The sequence below is a fragment of the Mya arenaria genome, chromosome 15 (assembly GCF_026914265.1).
Source record: "Mya arenaria isolate MELC-2E11 chromosome 15, ASM2691426v1".
Classification (NCBI taxonomy): domain Eukaryota; kingdom Metazoa; phylum Mollusca; class Bivalvia; order Myida; family Myidae; genus Mya; species Mya arenaria.
Genome location: NC_069136.1, coordinates 57,390,540 through 57,416,354, shown reverse-complemented (window position 1 = coordinate 57,416,354; position 25,815 = coordinate 57,390,540). Strand labels below are relative to the sequence as shown.

Here is a 25,815-nt window from a genome sequence, read left to right as displayed (position 1 = left end):
TAAAGCTATTACAATCGCTTGTCTGCACACTCTTAAAGCTACAGCCTTGTGAAAGCAAACTCAGCCGTGAAGATGAGGTACGCTAACGATATAGCACTATTTATGTGTGTTTTATATGTGTGCGTCCGTCTGTCCGCTGCACAATCAGGACCTCCTCAGGGTGAGTGCGCTTTTTATATCGGTTCTGTTTTTGTTAAATCTTGCTAAGCTGGTAATTGATTATATATGGCAAATTTACGACAAGAGTAATACTTAATTGTATGCTTTTCGATGAAATATAATTGAACGTTTTCACTTCTGTTATTTTCACTGCAGTGAAAATATCAATTTTATATTATTTGTGATTTAAAACCGTTTTCTTTGTAACGTTTATGGACTTTACCGTTTTTAAGTCTTCAAAATGAAGTCACCAATATGACGTCACTATGTTATGTTGATCATTCGACTGAACAAAAAACAACAATTAAATTGACATTTTTAATAATTTTGAGCATAAAGAAACAGAATATTTCTTGATGTTGGTGTACAATCAAAATTTAATTCACTCGTGATCACAGAAACGTGTTTATTCAAGCGTAACTTAGTTAACTCGTGAAACATTTCATTTCTCTCGGTGAAATAAATGTGGTCTTATACCAACATTCAAAAGGAATCCTTTATGTACGCTTTTTTTTCCTGGTGGGGGGGGGAAGAGAAATAACAAGTTGAAGAAATATCGTTATACCGATCAAAATATATCTCAATCTATCGTAATACATAAATATTAAAGATCAATGTTTTTAAAATCTGGATGTTTATGTGTATATGTATAAAGCAATGGCATTTAGGGAAATATTTATCATATATTACGAGTTATACTCATGCCATTAGATACTTCACACTATAATATATAAGGCCGCGATCATATGGTTTTGATCATATTGTAGATTGAAGCTTTAGAAGTTAATATTGTACCTTCAAGTGACTAAAAATACTTAAAATATGTAATCATAATGGGTGTTCTTATCGGCATTTTGCCTAGATATATTGTTTAATAATTACTACATAATTATTATGTTATGGAACACAGACAATAATAATCCATGCATGTTAATTGTGTGTGTGCATACTGTGTAATGAACGGAAAAGAAGATAACAGAAAAGAACATAATTTTATTCGACAATGTACATAGTCATAGGATATAAAATAGTTATTAGTACAGCGTTTTGATCCGGGAGGTTGTATTCCACTCGATTTTTGCAGTTTCGGATTACACGAGTCATATATTCATTTCTGGTAGATCACTTAAAAGCCAAATGATTTTTCATAATAAATGTCATTTTAACGACGCACTATTTTGTTTTATGACGTCATTCTAACATGGCGAAACGATATTTGCTATGACGTGACGTCACACGAGTGGAATACGGGCTACCGTATTTTGCGATATCTATTGCGTGTGGATTTATGATGAGTATATAATAAATACATTTATAAAACGTGAATTTAACATGTCACATAATATAGATTCGATGCATGCAATGTCTATATGTGGATATGAATAATTGTCCGTACCTGAAAAAAAATGCAAATGATAAAATATGAGGAAGAGCTGATATAAACTTATCTTATATGTAACGGTAGTTCTGTGTTCAAGAGCTTCTTAATGATAGTCGTGAAAGTCAAAGTGCAATCTATAAAGGGATTTCACTGACGTTGCTGTGATTATGTTTAGGTACCTTGTAAATAATATACATGTGTGTGTGTGTGTGTGTGAGTGTGTGTGTGGGGGGGGGTGCGTGCGTGCGTGCGTGCGTGCGTGCGTGCGTGCGTGCGTGTGTACGTTTATTTGTTTTCGCACTCGGACAAGCCCATTCGGCGAGTGCTCCGATAAGATTGTTAGTCATTTTAGGGTTTTGGGAGCAAAGTGCACATACATAATGTAACCCTGGTTAGAGCTACCCTGGTTCTTTAACATGCACCAGTGTATAGCACTTTCTCACAGGACCCCCATTTAACATCCCTCCAGGAAGACGATTATAATGTTTAAGTAATGCTGCGGGGAATCGAACCTCCGACAAATGGATTCGCAATCAATTGTGTTACCACTATACCAAGGGTCCGCCACACAATACACATACCCTATGATAAAATTTAAATACCAGTTGGAAGTGTCCGATCTGTAAGGTGCATTATTGGTAACAATAAGCTATCGCTTATATACTATACTGTTATATTCTACTACTTATACATCATCTTATATAAACTGTGTCTTTAGAATGTTGTTGACAAGTTTGAATGTACTAGCTGTTCGAACATTTTTCGGCCATCTTGTTTATTTTAGTCATTTATTGACGTAAAATATCATTTCGACTGTATCGATTTTTTCAGAACGATTTGTCCGCCGTCTTGAATATTGTTGTCACTAATTGAAGATTAATATCATATTAAATGTATAACTGTTTTCACAGCGAGCTGTCCGGCTGATTACCCGCAGCCTTGTATATTGTAATTATCTATTGGTGATATTATCATATTGAATGCATATCTGTATTCACAGCGAGCTGTCCGTCCGATTGCCCGCAGTCTTGTTTATTTTAGTAATTAATTGATGAGGAATTTCATTTTGAATGTATCGGTGTATTCACAGCGAGCTGTCCGAACAAATCTGTCCGCCGTCTTGTAAAGTGCAGTTATTTATTGGTGATGAATATCATATTGAATGAATATCTGTATTCACAGCGAGCTGCCCGACCATTATCGCCATCTTGTAATTTGTAGTTATTTATTGGTGATGAATATCATATTGAATGAATATCTGTATTCACAGCGAGCTGTCCGACCATTATCGCCATCTTGTAAATTGTAGTTATTTATTGGTGATGAATATCATATTGAATTAATATCTGTATTCACAGCGAGCTGCCCGACCATTATCGCCATCTTGTAAATTGTAGTTATTTATTGGTGATGAATATCATATTGAATTAATATCTGTATTCACAGCGAGCTGTACGACCATTATCGCCATCTTGTAAATTGTAGTTATTTATTGGTGATGAATATCATATTGAATGAATATCTGTATTCACAGCGAGTTGCCCGACCATTATCGCCATCTTGTAAATTGTAGTTATTTATTGGTGATGAATATCATATTGAATTAATATCTGTATTCACAGCGAGCTGTCCGGCCAATTGCCCGCCGTCTTGGGTCAATCTTCTCCAAGAGTACATGCCAATGATCGGGAATCTAAATGTAAGTATCATGTTATGAACATCTAATGTTTAAAAAATAACGGAATAAAATCCTCACTGCGGCAAAAAATGTAGGGTCGGGAGGAAACAATAGTGTCGGTCAGGTAAATGGAAAGAAGCAATTTTTATTTTACGCCTAACTGTGAGTTTTTTAGATATAAAGACATCATAAATGAAGTTCGATATTTTTAGCAATGTCAGATGTTCAAACAAAATGTATGAAAAATATCTACTGTTATTTAAATGTTTTTATACAGTCCATGCTATTATTAGTTATTTCAATGCAGTTAAGACTTTCGATCTACAATTACATGTATGTTACTTTTTGATGCTTGATGACCCCATTACCTTTTAGTATCTTTTGGAAGGATTTATGAGTAGGAAGAGCATATGTAAATAATAAACCGAAACAAATATTGGAAACCCCCATGTTTTGTATTGAAAGCTAGCAAACGGGCCATTGCACGTGCATTTTATCAATTGCAGTCGAACCCCGTTGGCTCGAACTCTCAGGGACCAGCAAAAATACATCGAGCCTCGAAAAATTGGAGCCAAGCGGGCTATTTTACCTTCAATATAAAGAAATCGGTCCTTTATGTCCAGTTCGAACCAACAAGAAGTTCGAGTCAAGCGAGTTCGAGCCAACGGGGTTTGACTGTATGCTTTTCTGGAATCTATTTTGCAAATACAGTCGTTTTTTTTTCGAATATTTTGAGTTTATTAAGAAATGTATTATGTCGGTTATATCGAGTGTTCGTTATCTCGAAGTTTCACCCAACGACTTCGATATAGCGAGTTTTTACTGTATGAAATAAAAAATGTAAGACCCCTCTAAATACTACTAAGCATCAACAAATAACATTATAAGCAATGCCTAAATGAAGTGACGAGTTTATTTTACATCGGATACATTTAAGGGACTAGACACTAGATGGTCCCTTGATTTAAAGGGACTTGACACCAGATGGTCCCTAAATCGGGAAATACATTATTTCAACAATACAGGCGTAGAATTGCCAATACGAGCTGATATGGGGCTAATACATCGTTTAACGTGATTAAAGTAAGTGAGAACACCCGTTTAAAACTAGCGCATAATGGTTTCCAAGTTTATAGTGTGTATATTAAGCATGTGAAATTCAAATGATTAGTACAGATGCTTACACCGACAATATATTTTTAATTAACTTTGTTAATTGTTAATTAACTGGGACTTATACGTGGTAGACAAACCCAGTAAATTTGGAAATGGAAAAATACGCAAAAACTGCGAAAGATACATGTGTCGTACGCGATCAGATACATAAGTAAGTAAGATTCAATGCATTGTACACTATCCATAACGATATCCATTTTATGTAAGTTTGTCTTGCAACTGTGTCATCTGGTGTCTAGTCTCTTTAAGTTTTTCACCACCTTAGAAAGATACTGTGTGCGTTTTTAGCACAACCATTCTGTTTGCCGAGTTGCCACGAATGCCGGCCTTCTGAATTCCTGTAGCAACCCGGGAAATAGGTGCAACCCACACGGAAGTAACCCAGCATTCGTCTGCTGTCCTGCCAGTTGCCTATCATCTGTTCCAAACTGTATCCAAGGGCCCCAAAGACAGAATTTGTGTGTTCCCACAGATATCAGCAGTAAGTAAAATTTTAATTATTTTCATTTATTTTTCCACATCAGAACTCCAAGATCAGGTTTTATTTGACAACTGAAAACGAAAGGGTGGCACTCACTCGTTCACTATCGTTGATTGTGTGGGTGGCACTCACTTGTTCACTATGGTTGATTGTGTGCGTGTCATTAACTCGTTCACTATGGTTGATTGGGTGGGTGGCACTCACTCGTTCACTATGGTTGATTGTGTGGGTGGCACTGACTTGTTCACTATGGTTGATGGTGTGGGTTGCACTCACATGATCACTGTGGTTAAATTTGAAGATGGCACTCACTCGTTTGCTACGGTTGATTGTGTGGGTGGCACTCACTCGTTCACTATGGTTGATTGTGTGAGTTGCACTCAATAGTTCACTGTGGTAGATTGTGCAGGTTGTACTCACTCTTTCAATATGGTTGATTGTGTAGGTTGCCCTCACTCGTTCACCATGGCTGGTAATGTGGGTTGCACTCACTCGTTTACTATGGTTGATTCTGTAGGTTGCACTCACTCCTTTTCTATGGTTGATTGTATGCGTTGCACTCACTCGTTCATTAAGGTTTATTGAGTGGGTGGCACTCACCCGTTCACTATGGTTGATTGTGTGGGTGGCACTCACTCGTTCACTATGGTTGATTGTGTGGGTGGCACTCACTCGTTCACTATGGTTGATTGTGTAGGTTGCCCTCACTCGTTCACCATGGTTGGTAATGTGGGTTGCACTCACTCGTTTACTATGGTTGATTCTGTAGGTTGCACTCACTCCTTTTCTATGGTTGATTGTATGCGTTGCACTCACTCGTTCATTAAGGTTTATTGAGTGGGTGGCACTCACCCGTTCACTATGGTTGATTGTGTGGGTGGCACTCACCCGTTCACTATGGTTGATTGTGTGGGTGGCACTCACCCGTTCACTATGGTTGACTGTGTTGGTGGCACTCACCCGTTCACAATGGTTTATTGTGGATGTGGCACTCACTCGATCACTATGGTTGATTGTGTGGGTTTCACTCACTCGTTCACTATGGTTGATTGTGTATGTTGCCCTCACTCATTCACTATGGTTAATTGTGTGGGTTTCACTCACTCGTTTACTATAGTTGATTGTGTAGGTGGCACTCACTCGTTAACTATGGTTGATTGTATGCGTTGCACTCACTCCTTTACTATGGTTGATTGTGTATGTGTCACTCACTTGTTCACTATGGTTGATTGGGTGGATGGCACTCACCGTTCACTATGGTTGATTTGGTCGTTTAGTAAGGTGACACTCACTCGTTTAGTAAGGTTTATTGTGTAGGTGACACTCACTCGTGTATTAAGGTTGATTGTGTAGGTGGCACTCATGCGTTCACAATGATTGATTGTGTAGGTGTAGCACTCAGTCGTTCACTATGGTTTATTGTGCAGGTGTCACTCACTCTTTCACTATGGTGGTTGTGTGGGTGGCACTCACTCATTTACTATGGTTGATTGTGTGGGTGGCACTCAATCGTTCACTATAGTTTATTGTGTAGGTGTCACTCACTCGTTCACTATGGTTGATTGTGTGAGTGGCACACACCCGTTCACCAAGGTTAAGTGTGTAGGTTGCACTCACTCGTTCACTATGGTTGAGTGTGTGGGTTGCACTCACCTGTTCACTATGGTTTATTGTGAGGCTGGCTCTCACTCATTCATTATGGTTGATTGTGTGGCGATTGTGAGGCTGGCTCTCACTCAGTCAATATGGTTGATTGTGTGGAGATTGTGAGGCTGGCTCTCACTCAGTCATTATGGTTGATTGTGTGGCTATTGTGTGGCTAGCTCTCACTCATTCATTATGGTTGATTGTGTGGCGATTGTGAGGCTGGCTCTCACTCAGTCATTATGGTTGATTGTGTGGCGATTGTGTGGCTGGCTCTCACTCATTCATTATGGTTGATTGTGTGGCGATTGTGTGGCTGGCTCTCACTCAGTCATTATGGTTGATTGTGTGGCGATTGTGTGGCTGGCTCTCACTCATTCATTATGGTTGATTGTGTGGCGATTATGTGACTGGCTCTCACTCTTCCATTATGGTTGATTGTGTGGCTTGCTCTCACTCTTCCATTATGTTTGATTGTGAGGCGATTGTGTGGCTGACTCTCACTCTTCCATTTTGGTTGATTGTGTGGCGATTGTGTGACTCTCACCTACTCCATTATGGTTGATTGTGTGGCTGGCTCTCATTCTTCCATTATGGTTGATTGTGTGGCTGGCTCTCACTTATTCATTATGATTGATTGTGTGGCGGTTGTAACGCTGGCTCTAACCCATTCATTATGGTTGATTGTGTAGCTGGCTCTCACTCTTCAATTATGGTTGATTGTGTGGCGATTGTGTGGCTGGCTCTCACTCTTCCATTATGATAGATTGTGTAGCTGGCTCTCACTCTTCCATTATGGTTGATTGTGTGAGAATTGTGTAGCTGGCTCTCACTCTTCCATTATGGTTGATTGTGTAGCTGGCTCTCACTCTTCCATTATGATTGATTGTGTGGCGATTGTGTGGCTGGCTCTCACTCATTCATTATGGTTGATTGTGTGGCAATTGTGTGGTTGGCTCTCACTCATTCATTATGGTTGATTGTGTGGCAATAGTGCGGTTGGCTGTCACTCATTCATTATGGTTGATTGTGTGGCAATTGTGTGGTTGGCTCTCACTCATTCATTATGGTTGATTGTGTGGCAATTGTGTAGCTGGCTCTCACTCATTCATTATGGTTGATTGTGTGGCAATTGTGTGGCTGGCTCTCACTCATTCATTATGGTTGATTGTGTGGCAATTGTGTAGCTGGCTCTCACTCATTCATTATGGTTGATTGTGTGGCAATTGTGAGGCTGGCTCTCACTCATTCATTATGGTTGATTGTGTAGCTGGCTCTCACTCATTCATTATGGTTGATTGTGTGGCAATTGTGTAGCTGGCTCTCACTCATTCATTATGGTTGGTTGTGTGGCGATTGTTAGGCTGGCTCTCACTCTTCCATTATGGTTGATTGTGTGGCTGGCTCTCACTCTTCCATTGTGGTTGATTTGTGGCGATTGTGTGGCTGGCTCTCACTCTTCCATTGTGGTTTATTGTGTGGCTGGCTCTCACTCTTCCATTATGGTTGATTGTGTGGCTGGCTCTCACTCTTCCATTGTGGTTGATTTTGTGGCTGGCTCTCACTCTTCCATTATGGTTGATTGTGTGGCGATTGTGTGGCTGGCTCTCACTCTTCCATTATGGTTGATTGTGTGGCGATTGTGTGGCTGACTCTCACTCATCCATTATGGTTGATTGTGTGGCGATTGTGTGGCTGACTCTCACTCTTCCATTATGGTTGATTGTGTGGCGATTGTGTGGCTGACTCTCACTCTTCCATTATGGTTGATTGTGTGGAGATTGTGTTGCTGGCTCTCACTCTTTCATTGTGGTTTATTGTTTGGCTGACTCTCACTCTTCCATTATGGTTGATTGTGTGGCTGACTCTCACTCTTCCATTGTGGTTTATTGTGTGGCGATTGTGTGGCTGACTCTCACTCTTCCATTATGGTTGATTGTGTGGCGATTGTGTGGCTGACTCTCACTCTTCCATTATGGTTTATTGTGTGGCGATTGTGTGGCTGGCTCTCACTCTTCCATTATGGTTTATTGTGTGGCGATTGTGTGGCTGACTCTCACTCTTCCATTGTGGTTTATTGTGTGGCGATTGTGTGGCTGACTCTCACTCTTCCATTATGGTTGATTGTGTGGAGATTGTGTAGCTGGCTCTCACTCTTCCATTGTGGTTTATTGTTTGGCTGGCTCTCACTCTTCCATTATGGTTGATTGTGTGGCTGGCTCTCACTCTTCCATTGTGGTTTATTGTGTGGCGATTGTGTGGCTGACTCTCACTCTTCCATTATGGTTGATTGTGTGGAGATTGTGTAGCTGGCTCTCACTCTTCCATTGTGGTTTATTGTTTGGCTGGCTCTCACCCTTCCATTATGTTTGATTGTGTGGCTGACTCTCACTCTTCCATTGTGGTTGTTTGTGTGGCTGGCTCTCACTCTTCCATTGTGGTTTATTGTTTGGCTGGCTCTCACTCTTCCATTATGGTTGATTGTGTGGCTGGCTCTCACTCTTCCATTGTGGTTTATTGTGTGGCTGGCTCTCACTCTTCCATTGTGGTTTATTGTGTGGCTGGCTCTCACTCTTCCATTGTGGTTTATTGTGTGGCTGGCTCTCACTCTTCCATTGTGGTTTATTGTGTGGCTGGCTCTCACTCTTCCATTGTGGTTTATTGTTTGGCTGGCTCTCACTATTCCATTGTGGTTTATTGTGTGGCTGGCTCTCACTCTTCCATTGTGGTTTATTGTGTGGCTGGCTCTCACTATTCCATTGTGGTTGATTGTGTGGCTGGCTCTCACTCTTCCATTGTGGTTTATTGTGTGGCTGGCTCTCACTCTTCCATTGTGGTTGATTGTGTGGCTGGCTCTCACTCTTCCATTGTGGTTTATTGTGTGGCGATTGTGTGGCTGACTCTCACTCTTCCATTGTGGTTTATTGTGTGGCTGGCTCTCACTCTTCCATTGTGGTTTATTGTGTGGCTGGCTCTCACTATTCCATTATGGTTGATTGTGTGGCTGGCTCTCACTCTTCCATTGTGGTTTATTGTGTGGCTGGCTCTCACTCTTCCATTGTGGTTTATTGTTTGGCTGGCTCTCACTAAGTCATGATGATAGTTTGGTTCTATTTCTTACAAAGCCATAGTTCCTTTCAGAAATGAATCCGTTTTAAAAATAATATGCATGGTTATCAAGCGCCTCTTTAAGATGATTTAGAAATATAAGAGTTGCGTTTATTTTGTCGCTGTTTTTTGTTATTTTATTGTTAAATGTTTTACGCATTAACGTTCATATTCTTGACGTTGTCACAAACAAGTTTGCGGTCGCATTTTAATTTATAATGCCTATATATGAGTTGTTACTGTTGTGGTTTGTATATCCGGATGATAAAGAGAATTATCGAGAAACAATAATCAGTTTGCGATATTTCAATTATTTTTTTTTCTTCATAAATTAGCATTTTTTCAAAACAAACACACACACGATCTGTCATTACAACCGTGCGTTTTATAAAGCTAGTGTAATGATGTACAACTGGCGTCAATTATCTGTAAAATGATAGAGATGTTTTTCATTTAGAGAACACGTATCAAACATTAAAGTTGTCCCGCGTGTTAAAGGGACTTGGCACCAGATGGTACTAAAATCGGAAAAAAAAAATTATTTTCCAACACAAACCCAGAATTGTCAATACAATCTAGTATGGGACTGACGATACACCATTTTACAGGATTAAGCGTATATTTTGACGCTGTCTCAGCTCAGTTTATCCGTTTAAAAATAGCCCTGAATGGTTTCCCAGTTTATAGTGTCTATATTTAGCATGTGAATGTCACGTGATTAGTACAGATACATATACCGACGCTACTTTTATATTAACTGGCATTTACGAGGTAGACAATCCCAGTAAATTTCGAATTTGAAAATATGCAAAAACTGCGAAAGACACATGTGTCGTTAGCGATGTGATACATCAGTAAGTAACATGCGTTGTACACAGCGATATCCATTTTATGTAAGCTTTTAATAATTTTCTCTTTTTTTCTTGCAATTGTATAGTCTGGTGTCAAGTCCCTTTAAAGCATTTACAATGATCTCAGAATTTACTCAAAATTTATGAATCCTATGTGCAATTTGGTAAGTTTGGGGAACCTGCTGACCCTTATTTTAGTATACGTTGAAAGTGTTTGACCTGTGGAAATAGAGTATGTAAATCACTATGCTCAAAACCAACAACAGTTACAAAAGCCATACACTGCAATACAGTCGAACCCCGTTGTCTCGAACACGCTTGGCTCGAATTCCTCATTGACTCGAAATGGATGTAAAGGACCTATTTCTTTCTACTGTATGTAAGCATTCTCGCTTCGCTCGATTTTTTTCGAAGTTCGAAGTATTTTGGCCGGTCCCTGGGATATCGAGCCAATGGGGTTCGACTATAACTGATCCTATAGTGTATTTTTGGCCATCTATTTTGCATGTTAGAAATCAGCAAGCGACACCCTTCCAAATGTTGCCAGGCATCATAAGTTAGTACTATCGTCAATGGCTAGATGTACGGCAAGCTCAGTTATACACAAGATACCATAAAACAACACTTCATGGAACAACGTGGTAAATATTGGTGAATTTGTTCACTACCGAAGGATGCTTCCTTGTTCGCTTTGAATATGTTAGAGTGTATTAATTAAATTATTCGTAAATAAGTAACCTAAGGGAGCGGAGCGCACCGAAGAAATTACTTAATTAATTAATTTTACTGTCCCAATCGAATCGAGCGGTGAATCTTTCAGGGTCGTTCTGCTATAAAAAATATTAGGTAAGAACGTTTTTTAATTGAGTGAAGTTCATGTCATTAATTCCATAAACTGTATTTTTACGCGTATCTGTCTTTCGCTCTAGTTAAAGCGTGGGTTTAATGTAAAAAAAAAATGAAGATGCAACCACAGCATGTCACTAACTCTACCAAGGCCGTAATCACACGATGTTCCTAGCCACAACATGTATTATAATTGATGATTATCAAAGTTTAGTGTAAATACATACATTATTTTGTTTACGACCACAAAACACAACAGAGAAAAGATAAACAAACCACCTACTTTAAGCAACAACAACAACAACATCACCAACAACAACATTTACTCACAAACAGGCGTACATTGTCAGTTAACAGATCGATTAATGGGGACATAATGGATTTTATATACATATACTACATAACCAAAGGCCATTAAGGCGGCGAAATTTATAAACATTTGAACATTATAAGGCTTTATTTGAATTCGAACAAGGGACCCTATTAAATAATCACCAAGTATGATAGTATCTTTTTTTCTCTTAATTCCGTTTTTTAAACTACAATGTACAGTCGAAACCCGTTGGCTCGATATATCCCTGGGACTGGCCAAAATACTTCGAGCCTCGGGAATATCGAGCCAAGAATGAGGCATATTAAGTAGACATTTTGAATGAGGTATATTAAGTAGACATTTTGAATGAGGTATATTAAGTAGACATTTTGAATGAGGTATATTAAGTAGACATTTTGAAAGAGGCATATGAAGTAGACATTTGACAAGATAATCCCATCTATATCTTTTCCTTAAGTTGGGGATTGCTACTTGCCCTTTATTATTATTGTATCGATTCCCCATAAATTCCTTATAAAAGTGTAAGTATGACAGTTTTTGCAAAATTGATGTTCGATCTAGAATAGAAATGTAACTTGTTCTTCTTCTTTCTTTCATACATTTCCCTAACAAATTGGGTATTATCAAAGGGCAATACTTAGATAATTAGTTTTAAAACTGTAATTGAAGTTACTTCCCTTTGATCAAAACTGAGAATAATAACTTTATATCAATTAATAGAAATATCGTAAATGATTCGTAGCTGATGAACAAGCCGTTTTGGTATGACACTCATGACCTAAAATGCGGCCACTAATATCAACAAATGTTCTATATCTGCTTTCTTTTTGCAATTATTGATAAATCCTCGCATTTTTCTGTCTGTACGAAGGGCAAAGAAAACCATATCGGGTGAGAGTAATTGGAAACCGACCATGGTTTCCGCGCACTATATATCCCATATCATGTCACCTACTATCCACGTAAAGTATATATCACGTCGATAACCTGTTTATATTGGCCAACTTATAGGAAATATTTGATTTATTCATCGGAATCGGAAAAAAAGCGTCATTTAGACACGATATAACAAGTAGTGGAGCAAAATAATGGGGTCGACGCGTGGTGTTGCTTCAATGGCGTTGCTTCAATGGCGTTGGGTCAATGGCTTGTTTCAATGGCGTTGCTTCAATGGCGTTGCGTCAATGGCGTTGCTTCAATGGCGTTGCATCAATGGCGTTGCTTCAATGGTGTTTCTTAAATGGCGTCGCTTCAATGGCGATGCGTAAATGGCGCTGCTTCAATGGCGTTGGATCAATGGTGTTGCTTCAATGGCGTTGGGTCAATGGCGTTGCTTTAATGGCGTTGCTTCAATTGCGTTGCTTCAATGGCGTTGCTTCAATTGCGTTTTGTCAATGGCGTTGCTACAATGGCGTTGCTACAATGGCGTTGCGTCAATGGCGTTGCTTCAATGGCGTTACGTCAAAGGCGTTGCGTCAATGGCGTTGCGTCAATGGCGTTACGTCAAAGGCGTTGTGTCAATGGCGTTGCTTCAATGGCGTTCCTTAATGGCGTTGGGTCAATGGCGTCGCTTCAATGGCGTTGCTTCAATGGCGTTTGGTCAATGGCGTTGCTTCAATGGCGTTGCTTCAATGGCGTTGCTTCAATGGCGTTGCGCCAATGGCGTTGAGTCAATGGCGTTGCGTCAATGGTGTTGCTTCAATGGCGTCGCTTCAATGGCGATGCGTCAATGGCGTTGCTTCAATGGCGTTGAATCAATGGCGTTGGGTCAATGGCGTTGGCGTTGCGTCAATGGCGTTGCGTCAATGGCGTTGAGTCAATGGTGTTGCGTCAATGGTGTTGCTTTGATGGTGTTGCTTCAATGGCGATGCGTCAATGGCGATGCGTCAATGGCATTGCTTCAATGGTGTTGCTTCAATGACGTTGCTTCAATGGCGTTGCTTCAATGGCGTTGCGCCAATGGCGTTGGGTCAATGGCGTTGCGTCAATTGCGTTGCGCCAATTGCGTTTGGTCAATGGGTTTGCGTCAATGGCGTTGCGTCAATGGCGTTGCGTCAATGGCGTTGCGTCAATGGCGTTGCGCCAATGGCGTTGCTTCAATGGCGTTGCATCAATGGCGTTGCTTCAATGGCGATGCGTAAATGGCGCTGCTTCAATGGCGTTGGATCAATGGTGTTGCTTCAATGGCGTTGGGTCAATGGCGTTGCTTTAATGGCGTTGCTTCAATTGCGTTGCTTCAATGGCGTTGCTTCAATTGCGTTTTGTCAATGGCGTTGCTACAATGGCGTTGCTACAATGGCGTTGCGTCAATGGCGTTGCGTCAATGGCGTTGCTTCAATGGCGTTACGTCAAAGGCGTTGCGTCAATGGCGTTGGTTCAATGGCGTTACGTCAAAGGCGTTGTGTCAATGGCGTTGCTTCAATGGCGTTCCTTAATGGCATTGCGTCAATGGCGTTGCTTCAATGGTGTTGCTTCAATGGCGTTTGGTCAATGGCGTTGCTTCAATGGCGTTGCGTCAATGACGTTGCGTCAATGGCGTTGCGTCAATGGCATTGCTTCAATGGCGTTGCTTCAATGGCGTTGCGCCATTGATGTTAAACGGTGATATCATAAATAACAGGGTATGTAGGTGTCCCAATATGGTACACATGGGGGAAAGGAAACCATATCGAATATGTTTTTGCGCCCCCTATATTCAATATCGGGTCACTAATTAGCCCCTAACGAATATTATAAGTTACGGGGTTAGTAGGTGACCCGATATGGGATAAACGATGCAAAGGAAACCATATCGGGTGAGAGTAATTCGATCCAGACCATGGCTTTCCAGCGCCCCGTATATCCCATATCTGTAACGCATATATCACGTCGACAACCTGTTTCATTTATTCATCGGAATCTTCATCGGAATCGGAAAATAGACGCCATTTTGGTACGATATAAATTTGGTGACCTAATACGGAAAATATGGGATCACCGCGTGACCAGTCCTGGACCAATGGCATTGCGTCATTTATGTTGGAGGCGTGATATATCACGTTACAACCTGCGGTAACGATGATCACCTTCATAAATTTATGAGAAATGTTTCAATTATTCATCGAAATCGGGAAAAGATGCCATTTTGGGACGATATAATTTACTGGCCCTATATGGAATAATATGGGGTCATTGTGTGATCAGTCCTTGACCGATAGCTTGGATGACGTTGCGACGTTCATGTTCGAGGCGTGATATATAATTGTTCAGTTTCCTTCGGATCGCAGTGTCAATAATCCAACATACAAAATATACCCGTGACCAAATTTACCGTTTTTAATGTTAAAGATGCTTATGGTCGGAGTGAGTCGCTTTTTCAACCTTGCCTTCTAGTTAGACCAATTCGGCAACCATTTTATTACAATCTCTGCTTAAGCATTTATGAATATTTTCAGGTTGGCAGAACCAGTTCATACAGGCATTCTTGTCCGGAATAACCGGGTAATTACCATTCGACACTTAAAGCTGCACACGCACGGATTTATCGTTTTTACAACTTGTTTATATTATGACAATTTTTGTGTAAATGTTTGGAAATCAGTAAATATAAAACTGCTGAAAAAAGAACAGATCGCAATTTATCATATCTAAGTTCGAAAAGTAATGTCGTGTGCTAAAATGAAATTTTTGGCAGTTCGTTCTATTGTGAATTATCTATTGACTGACTTGCAGGCATTGATAACCAAATCAGCCGATTCTGAGATGACTTTTCTTTTAAAAAGTCTTAAAACTGACAATCTGTGAGAGTGCAGCTTTAAAGGCAACCAAGTGCGAATGTCTGTTTAAATATAAACCTACTTAATTACAAAGAATTGGTGGCAGATCCGTGGTCTAGTGGTAACACACGTTACTGTCTATCCAGGGGGTCACAGAGCGGATCCGTGGTCTAGTGGTAACACACTTTACTGTGTATCCAGGGGGTCACAGGGCGGATCCGTGGTCTAGTGGTAACACTCTTTACTGTCTATCCAGGGGGTCACAGGGCGGATCCGTGGTCCAGTGGTAACACTCTTTACTGTCTAACCAGGGGGTTACAGGGCGGATCCGTGGTCTAGTGGTAACACACTTTACTGTCTATCCAGGGGGTCACAGGGCGGATTCCTGGTCTATTGGTAACACACTTTACTGTCTATCCAGGGGTCACAGGGCGGATTCCTGGTCTATTGGTAACACACTTTACTGTCTATCCAGGGGTCACAGGGCGGATTCGTGGTCTAGTGGTAACACACTTTACTGTCTATCCAGGGGTCACAGGGTGGATCCGTGGTCTAGTGGTAATACCCTTTACTGTCTATCCAGGGGTCACAGGGTGGATCCGTGGTCTAGTGGTAACACACTTTACTGTCTTTACTGTTTATCCAGGGGTCGCAGGTTCAATTCCCCGCTGCACCACAAAATATAAGATTAATCGTCTTCCGGATGGAACGTTAAATGGGGATCCAGTGTAACAGTGCCTTACCATGGTGCACATTAAAGAACCAGGGTAGCTCTAACCAGGGTCACATTCTGTCTGTGCACTACGCTCCCAAAACTTTATATGACTAACAATCTTATCGTAGCACACGCCGAATTTTCATTGCCTTGGTATAAAAAAAAACTTCAAAAGATCAGAACGCACTTTTCATCTTTAGGTTCGTTTAATTGCTAAAAGTGTTACTAAACTTTAAGAATAATGAATTTTTCGGCATATAGCATATTTTTTTGAAAGAAAAGTGCGAACTGATATTTTGTCAGAAGTATTTTATTACCGGTGACCAGATATTCACGAAAAAATCAAAGACAAAATAAAATAAATTATATTTTTTTTGTCCAAACAGTCAATCTGTAAGAACTAAAATGTACTCTCATTATTTAGGCAAACAAGAAAGAGTACTTAAATCAAATTGTACACGGGTATTCTAAAAACGTCGGTCGGGAATGCAAAAAGAAACCTTGTTATAACTGATGACACATTGTATGTGCAGGTCGATCTTAAATATATCAAAATTGAACTCGGAAGGCATTATTCTTCATTTTTTTAAGATGAATGCACTCTGAAGTTTAAAACTAGTCATGTTTAATACGAACCTGTGTCCTTATAAAGATAGGTACAGTTTATTGTACAAATTAGTGGTCTTAATCCTGTTTTAAAGCACGCGGGTCGATGCCCGACAAACGCTAAATAAGAGACACACTCAACCAATCTCGAACGCAGTGATCTCCCCTGACAAACAGACTGGATCACTGCCACCATAAGCAAACTGGATCACTGCCACCAGAAGCAGACTGGATCACTGCCACCATGAGCAGACTGGATCATTGCCACCATGAGCAAACTGGATCACTGCAACCATGAGCAGACTGGATCACTGCCACCATGAGCAGACTGGATCACTGCCACCATGAGCAGACTGGATCACTGCCACCATGAGCAGACTGGATCATTGCCACCATGAGCAAACTGGATCACTGCCACCATGAGCAGACTGGATCACTGCCACCATGAGCAGACTGGATCATTGCCACCATGAGCAGACTGGATCACTGCCACCATGAGCAGACTGGATCACTGCCACCATGAGCAGACTGGATCATTGCCACCATGAGCAGACTGGATCACTGCCACCATGAGCAGACTGGATCATTGCCACCATGAGCAGACTGGATCACTGCAACCATGAGCAGACTGGATCACTGCCACCATGAGCAGACTGGATCACTGCAACCATGAGCAGACTGGATCACTGCCACCATGAGCAGACTGGATCATTGCCACCATGAGCAGACTGGATCACTGCCACCATGAGCAGACTGGATCATTGCCACCATGAGCAGACTGGATCATTGCCACCATGAGCAGACTGGATCACTGCAACCATGAGCAGACTGGATCACTGCCACCATGAGCAGACTGGATCACTGCAACCATGAGCAAACTGGATCACTGCCACCATGAGCAGACTGGATCACTGCCACCATGAGCAGACTGGATCACTGCAACCATGAGCAGACTGGATCACTGCCACCATGAGCAGACTGGATCATTGCCACCATGAGCAGACTGGATCACTGCAACCATGAGCAGACTGGATCACTGCCACCATGAGCAGACTGGATCACTGCCACCATGAGCAGACTGGATCACTGCCACCATGAGCAGACTGGATCACTGCCACCATGAGCAGACTGGATCATTGCCACCATGAGCAGACTGGATCACTGCCACCATGAGCAGACTGGATCATTGCAACCATGAGCAGACTGGATCACTGCCACCATGAGCAGACTGGATCACTGCCACCATGAGCAGACTGGATCATTGCCACCATGAGCAGACTGGATCATTGCAACCATGAGCAGACTGGATCACTGCCACCATGAGCAGACTGGATCACTGCCACCATGAGCAGACTGGATCATTGCCACCATGAGCAGACTGGATCACTGCCACAATGAGCAGACTGGATCACTGCAACCATGAGCAGACTGGATCACTGCCACCATGAGCAGACTGGATCATTGCCACCATGAGCAGACTGGATCACTGCAACCATGAGCAGACTGGATCACTGCCACCATGAGCAGACTGGATCACTGCAACCATGAGCAGACTGGATCACTGCCACCATGAGCAGACTGGATCACTGCCACCATGAGCAGACTGGATCATTGCCACCATGAGCAGACTGGATCATTGCCACCATGAGCAGACTGGATCACTGCCACCATGAGCAGACTGGATCATTGCCACCATGAGCAGACTGGATCACTGCCACCATGAGCAGACTGGATCATTGCCACCATGAGCAGACTGGATCATTGCCACCATGAGCAGACTGGATCACTGCCACCATGAGCAGACTGGATCATTGCCACCATGAGCAGACTGGATCACTGCAACCATGAGCAGACTGGATCACTGCCACCATGAGCAGACTGGATCACTGCCACCATGAGCAGACTGGATCACTGCCACCATGAGCAGACTGGATCACTGCCACCATGAGCAGACTGGATCATTGCCACCATGAGCAGACTGGATCATTGCCACCATGAGCAGACTGGATCACTGCCACCATGAGCAGACTGGATCACTGCCACCATGAGCAGACTGGATCACTGCCACCATGAGCAGACTGGATCACTGCCACCATGAGCAGACTGGATCACTGCCACCATGAGCAGACTGGATCACCGCCACCATGAGCAGACTGGATCACTGCCACCATGAGCAGACTGGATCACTGCCACCATGAGCAGACTGGATCACTGCCACCATGAGCAGACTGGATCACTGCAACCATGAGCAGACTGGATCACTGCCACCATGAGCAGACTGGATCACTGCCACCATGAGCAGACTGGATCACTGCAACCATGAGCAGACTGGATCACTGCAACCATGAGCAGACTGGATCACTGCCACCATGAGCAGACTGGATCACTGCCACCGTGAGCAGACTGGATCACTGCCACCATGAGCAGACTGGATCACTGCCACCATGAGCAGACTGGATCACTGCCACCATGAGCAGACTGGATCACTGCCACCATGAGCAGACTGGATCACTGCCACCATGAGCAGACTGGATCACTGCCACCATGAGCACCATGAGCAGACTGGATCACTGCAACCATGAGCAGACTGGATCACTGCCACCATGAGCAGACTGGATCACTGCCACCATGAGCAGACTGGATCACTGCAACCATGAGCAGACTGGATCACTGCCACCATGAGCAGACTGGATCATTGCCACCATGAGCAGACTGGATCACTGCCACCATGAGCAGACTGGATCACTGCCACCATGAGCAGACTGGATCACTGCCACCATGAGCAGACTGGATCATTGCCACCATGAGCAGACTGGATCACTGCCACCATGAGCAGACTGGATCACTGCCACCATGAGCAGACTGGATCATTGCCACCATGAGCAGACTGGATCACTGCCACCATGAGCAGACTGGATCACTGCCACCATGAGCAGACTGGATCACTGCCACCATGAGCAGACTGGATCATTGCCACCATGAGCAGACTGGATCACTGCAACCATGAGCAAACTGGATCACTGCCACCATGAGCAGACTGGATCACTGCCACCATGAGCAGACTGGATCACTGCCACCATGAGCAGACTGGATCATTGCCACCATGAGCAGACTGGATCACTGCCACCATGAGCAGACTGGATCACTGCCACCATGAGCAGACTGGATCACTGCCACCATGAGCAGACTGGATCACTGCCACCATGAGCAGACTGGATCACTGCCACCATGAGCAGACTGGATCATTGCCACCATGAGCAGACTGGATCACTGCCACCATGAGCAGACTGGATCATTGCCACCATGAGCAGACTGGATCATTGCCACCATGAGCAGACTGGATCACTGCAACCATGAGCAGACTGGATCATTGCCACCATGAGCAGACTGGATCACTGCCACCATGAGCAGACTGGATCACTGCAACCATGAGCAGACTGGATCACTGCCACCATGAGCAGACTGGATCACTGCCACCATGAGCAGACTGGATCACTGCCACCATGAGCAGACTGGATCACTGCAACCATGAGCAGACTGGATCACTGCAACCATGAGCAGACTGGATCATTGCAACCATGAGCAGACTGGATCACTGCCACCATGAGCAGACTGGATCACTGCCACCATGAGCAGACTGGATCACTGCCACCATGAGCAGACTGGATCATTGCCACCATGAGCAGACTGGATCACTGCCACCATGAGCAGACTGGATCATTGCCACCATGAGCAGACTGGATCATTGCCACCATGAGCAGACTGGATCACTGCAACCATGAGCAGACTGGATCATTGCCACCATGAGCAGACTGGATCACTGCAACCATGAGCAGACTGGATCATTGCCACCATGAGCAGACTGGATCACTGCCACCATGAGCAGACTGGATCACTGCAACCATGAGCAGACTGGATCACTGCCACCATGAGCAGACTGGATCACTGCCACCATGAGCAGACTGGATCACTGCCACCATGAGCAGACTGGATCACTGCAACCATGAGCAGACTGGATCACTGCAACCATGAGCAGACTGGATCATTGCAACCATGAGCAGACTGGATCACTGCCACCATGAGCAGACTGGATCACTGCCACCATGAGCAGACTGGATCACTGCCACCATGAGCAGACTGGATCACTGCCACCATGAGCAGACTGGATCACTGCAACCATGAGCAGACTGGATTACTGCAACCATGAGCAGACTGGATCATTGCCACCATGAGCAGACTGGATCACTGCCACCATGAGCAAACTGGATCATTGCCACCATGAGCAGACTGGATCATTGCCACCATGAGCAGACTGGATCACTGCAACCATGAGCAGACTGGATCACTGCCACCATGAGCAAACTGGATAATTGCCACCATGAGCAGACTGGATCACTGCAACCATGAGCAGACTGGATCACTGCAACCATGAGCAGACTGGATCACTGCCACCATGAGCAGACTGGATCATTGCCACCATGAGCAGACTGGATCATTGCAACAATGAGCAGACTGGATCATTGCCACCATGAGCAGACTGGATCACTGCCACCATGAGCAGACTGGATCACTGCCACCATGAGCAGACTGGATCACTGCCACCATGAGCAGACTGGATCACTGCCACCATGAGCAGACTGGATCACTGCCACCATGAGCAGACTGGATCACTGCCACCATGAGCAGACTGGATCACTGCCACCATGAGCAGACTGGATCACTGCAACCATGAGCAAACTGGATCACTGCCACCATGAGCAGACTGGATCATTGCCACCATGAGCAGACTGGATCACTGCCACCATGAGCAGACTGGATCACTGCCACCATGAGCAGACTGGATCACTGCCACCATGAGCAGACTGGATCACTGCCACCATGAGCAGACTGGATCACTGCCACCATGAGCAAACTGGATCACTGCAACCATGAGCAAACTGGATCATTGCCACCATGAGCAAACTGGATCACTGCAACCATGAGCAAACTGGATCATTGCCACCATGAGCAGACTGGATCATTGCCACCATGAGCAGACTGGATCACTGCCACCATGAGCAGACTGGATCATTGCCACCATGAGCAGACTGGATCACTGCCACCATGAGCAAACTGGATCACTGCCACCATGAGCAGACTGGATCACTGCAACCATGAGCAGACTGGATCACGGCCACCATGAGCAGACTGGATCATTGCCACCATGAGCAGACTGGATCACTGCAACCATGAGCAGACTGGATCACTGCAACCATGAGCAGACTGGATCACTGCCACCATGAGCAGACTGGATTACTGCCACCATGAGCAGACTGGATCACTGCAACCATGAGCAGACTGGATCACTGCAACCATGAGCAGACTGGATCATTGCCACCATGAGCAGACTGGATCACTGCAACCATGAGCAGACTGGATCAATGCCACCATGAGCAGACTGGATCATTGCCACCATGAGCAGACTGGATCACTGCAACCATGAGCAGACTGGATCACTGCAACCATGAGCAGACTGGATCACTGCAACCATGAGCAGACTGGATCACTGCCACCATGAGCAGACTGGATCACTGCCACCATGAGCAGACTGGATCACTGCCACCATGAGCAGACTGGATCACTGCCACCATGAGCAGACTGGATCACTGCCACCATGAGCAGACTGGATCATTGCCACCATGAGCAGACTGGATCACTGCCACCATGAGCAGACTGGATCATTGCCACCATGAGCAGACTGGATCATTGCCACCATGAGCAGACTGGATCATTGCCACCATGAGCAGACTGGATCACTGCAACCATGAGCAGACTGGATCACTGCCACCATGAGCAGACTGGATCACTGCAACCATGAGCAGACTGGATCACTGCCACCATGAGCAGACTGGATCACTGCCACCATGAGCAGACTGGATCACTGCAACCATGAGCAGACTGGATCACTGCCACCATGAGCAAACTGGATCATTGCAACCATGAGCAGACTGGATCACTGCCACCATGAGCAGACTGGATCATTGCCACCATGAGCAGACTGGATCACTGCCACCATGAGCAGACTGGATCACTGCCACCATGAGCAGACTGGATCACTGCCACCATGAGCAGACTGGATCACTGCAACCATGAGCAGACTGGATCACTGCCACCATGAGCAGACTGGATCACTGCCACCATGAGCAGACTGGATCACTGCCACCATGAGCAGACTGGATCACTGCAACCATGAGCAGACTGGATCATTGCCACCATGAGCAGACTGGATCACTGCAACCATGAGCAGACTGGATCACTGCCACCATGAGCAGACTGGATCACTGCCACCATGAGCAGACTGGATCACTGCAACCATGAGCAGACTGGATCACTGCCACCATGAGCAGACTGGATCACTGCCACCATGAGCAGACTGGATCACTGCCACCATGAGCAGACTGGATCACTGCCACCATGAGCAGACTGGATCACTGCAACCATGAGCAGACTGGATCACTGCCACCATGAGCAGACTGGATCACTGCCACCATGAGCAGACTGGATCACTGCCACCATGAGCAGACTGGATCACTGCAACCATGAGCAGACTGGATCACTGCCACCATGAGCAGACTGGATCACTGCAACCATGAGCAGACTGGATCATTGCCCATGCAACCATGAGCAGACTGGATCACTGCCACCATGAGCAGACTGGATCACTGCCACCATGAGCAGACTGGATCATTGCCACCATGAGCAGACTGGATCATTGCCACCATGAGCAGACTGGATCACTGCCACCATGAGCAGACTGGATCACTGCAACCATGAGCAGACTGGATCACTGCCACCATGAGCAGACTGGATCATTGCCACCATGAGCAGACTGGATCACTGCCACCATGAGCAGACTGGATCACTGCCACCATGAGCAGACTGGATCACTGCCACCATGAGCAGACTGGATCACTGCCACCATGAGCAGACTGGATCACTGCCACCATGAGCAGACTGGATCACTGCCACCATGAGCAGACTGGATCACTGCAACCATGAGCGAGTAAAGCTGGGATTCATCTATATAATCATTTTTATAAAAAAATCCCTTTCTTGGATTAATTGTATAACATTTCAATTTCAAAAGATGGATGGAAGTTGAAATACAAAAACAACTTTCAAAATCAAAGATTCTTTACTATCTAAATATCTATGTATCACGTGATATCTATCACTGGCCATGTGATTTTCATGGTGGCAGTGATTACTGCATTCGGAGCTACTCGGCTATTTTTATCGAAAAAACATCGGGTGTATGCCGGTACATCAGTAGAAGTAGTTCGTAAAATTTTGAATAATATCATTTATTAAATGTAGTGTTTTAGCTTGTATTTGTTGATCTTAGTTTAAATTGATTACCAGTGAAGTGTATTATTGCAAACATAATTAAGATTCCGAAGAGTTAAGTCATTAGGTTTAACTGCTAAATTGAATTACTACGCGATCTACTAGCAGCGGACTTAAAAAGACCCGATTTCTGGCATTGTATACCGTCAATATACATCCGAGGTTGTTTTCGATAAAAATGACCGAGGAGTTCCGAATATGATTATTGTACTGTAAGGGAAGTAACACTTCGAGGAGTTTGACACAAAAGATCACACTTCACGCGACGGTTACTTCCCATTGTCGCACAGCAGTACCATGTACATTACGTGGTGATGGTCAAAATCACGTGACGATATTAAAATAGTAAAAAACGTCAATTGAGATAATGTTTTAACGTTGAAATAAAGTTATGTAATGATATTTTACTATTTTGCATAAATACGTGTAAAAAAACTATTTTTAAAACACATACAAAAATATAGCTGAAACACAGCCATTTCTGTACGTGTATTTGCTTGTCAAGGGAGATCACTGCGTATGATATTGCCAAAACATGACAACAAACATATTGCACAAATATCGTTATCAGAAAATGCAAAATATCTTTCTTGAAATAGAAACACTTGTCAATATGTCATAATTAATGGTTATTTGGATGGATGGAAGAGGTTGGTGGAGTCGGCACGCAGTTTCGTGTATTTATGATGGCCGAGATACAATTTTCGATTGTCAAACAATTATTGATATAGTGTTCGTTGAATAATGTATTGAATATGATTAAGCAACGATCGTCCACCAAGGTCAATTAATTCGTATTTTAACTGGTCGAGCTACGACCTACGATGTACGTGCCAACTTCACTTCATCTTTATAATGTGAAACATAAAATTACGTACAACCTAACGTACTTCTTATGGACCCTTAAACGAGTTAAAGGAATAATTAAATTGCTTCGTTGTTATCAGTTTTAATAATAAATTACGTATAATACATGTATTCATACTTTACATACGCTGATACTAAGCAAATAAAATATAAAACCTCACATTTATGGTTATATTTCCAGGTGAATGGAGTGAAGTGCTGTCGTTTTACAAAATCTGTTTCAAACTGTATCTGTTTTATAATAAAACAATCACTGTTCAATGCGTTCTTCAATTTTATTACAAAATTTATTATACAGGCGAACCCCGTTTGCTCGAATAACTCGTTGGCTCGAACCTGATATAAAGGACTGATTTCTTTAAAGTAAGCATTCAGCTATGAAATACACGATTATAATCGTGTTATCAGTAATTAGTATTTTCCATAAATGCATAAATAAGTAAGAAGTTGGAAGGGTAATCGCACAAAATGATGTTTGTAATACATGTGTATATATTGATTTTGAATAAGAGTCGCACTTTAAGGCTAGTTCGCGTTTTTGGGTGATTCGGTCAGTGGTATCATGTAAAACGAGACCACGGGTTGTATTCAATATTCAACTTAAGTTAATCTTATGGCCATACATCATTGACTTTATTCACTCTATTTGTTAGTTATTAATAACCAGTAATCCGATTAGCTACATCGTTCTTAGATCCAATTAAGCCAATTATTAAATACCAGCCCACAATATTAGTAAATAGTATATTGAGTTACAATATTGCTATAACCTGAAACAAGGTCAAGTTTAAACTGTCTTCGCTTGCTCATACTAAGTATCTTGTATCT

General features: G+C 43.2%; 1 protein-coding gene across 1 annotated transcript; it reads left to right on the top strand.

Annotated features, from left to right (window-relative positions):
* LOC128219728 (uncharacterized) lies at positions 1 to 25,248 on the top strand. The gene is made up of 5 exons (XM_052927674.1): positions 1 to 160; positions 3,163 to 3,239; positions 4,683 to 4,875; positions 15,093 to 15,138; positions 25,169 to 25,248. The coding sequence occupies exons 1-5, from the start codon at positions 73 to 75 to the stop codon at positions 25,170 to 25,172; spliced, it is 408 nt and encodes a 135-aa protein (XP_052783634.1). The 5' UTR covers positions 1 to 72; the 3' UTR covers positions 25,173 to 25,248.
* Positions 25,249 to 25,815: the final 567 nt, after the last annotated feature.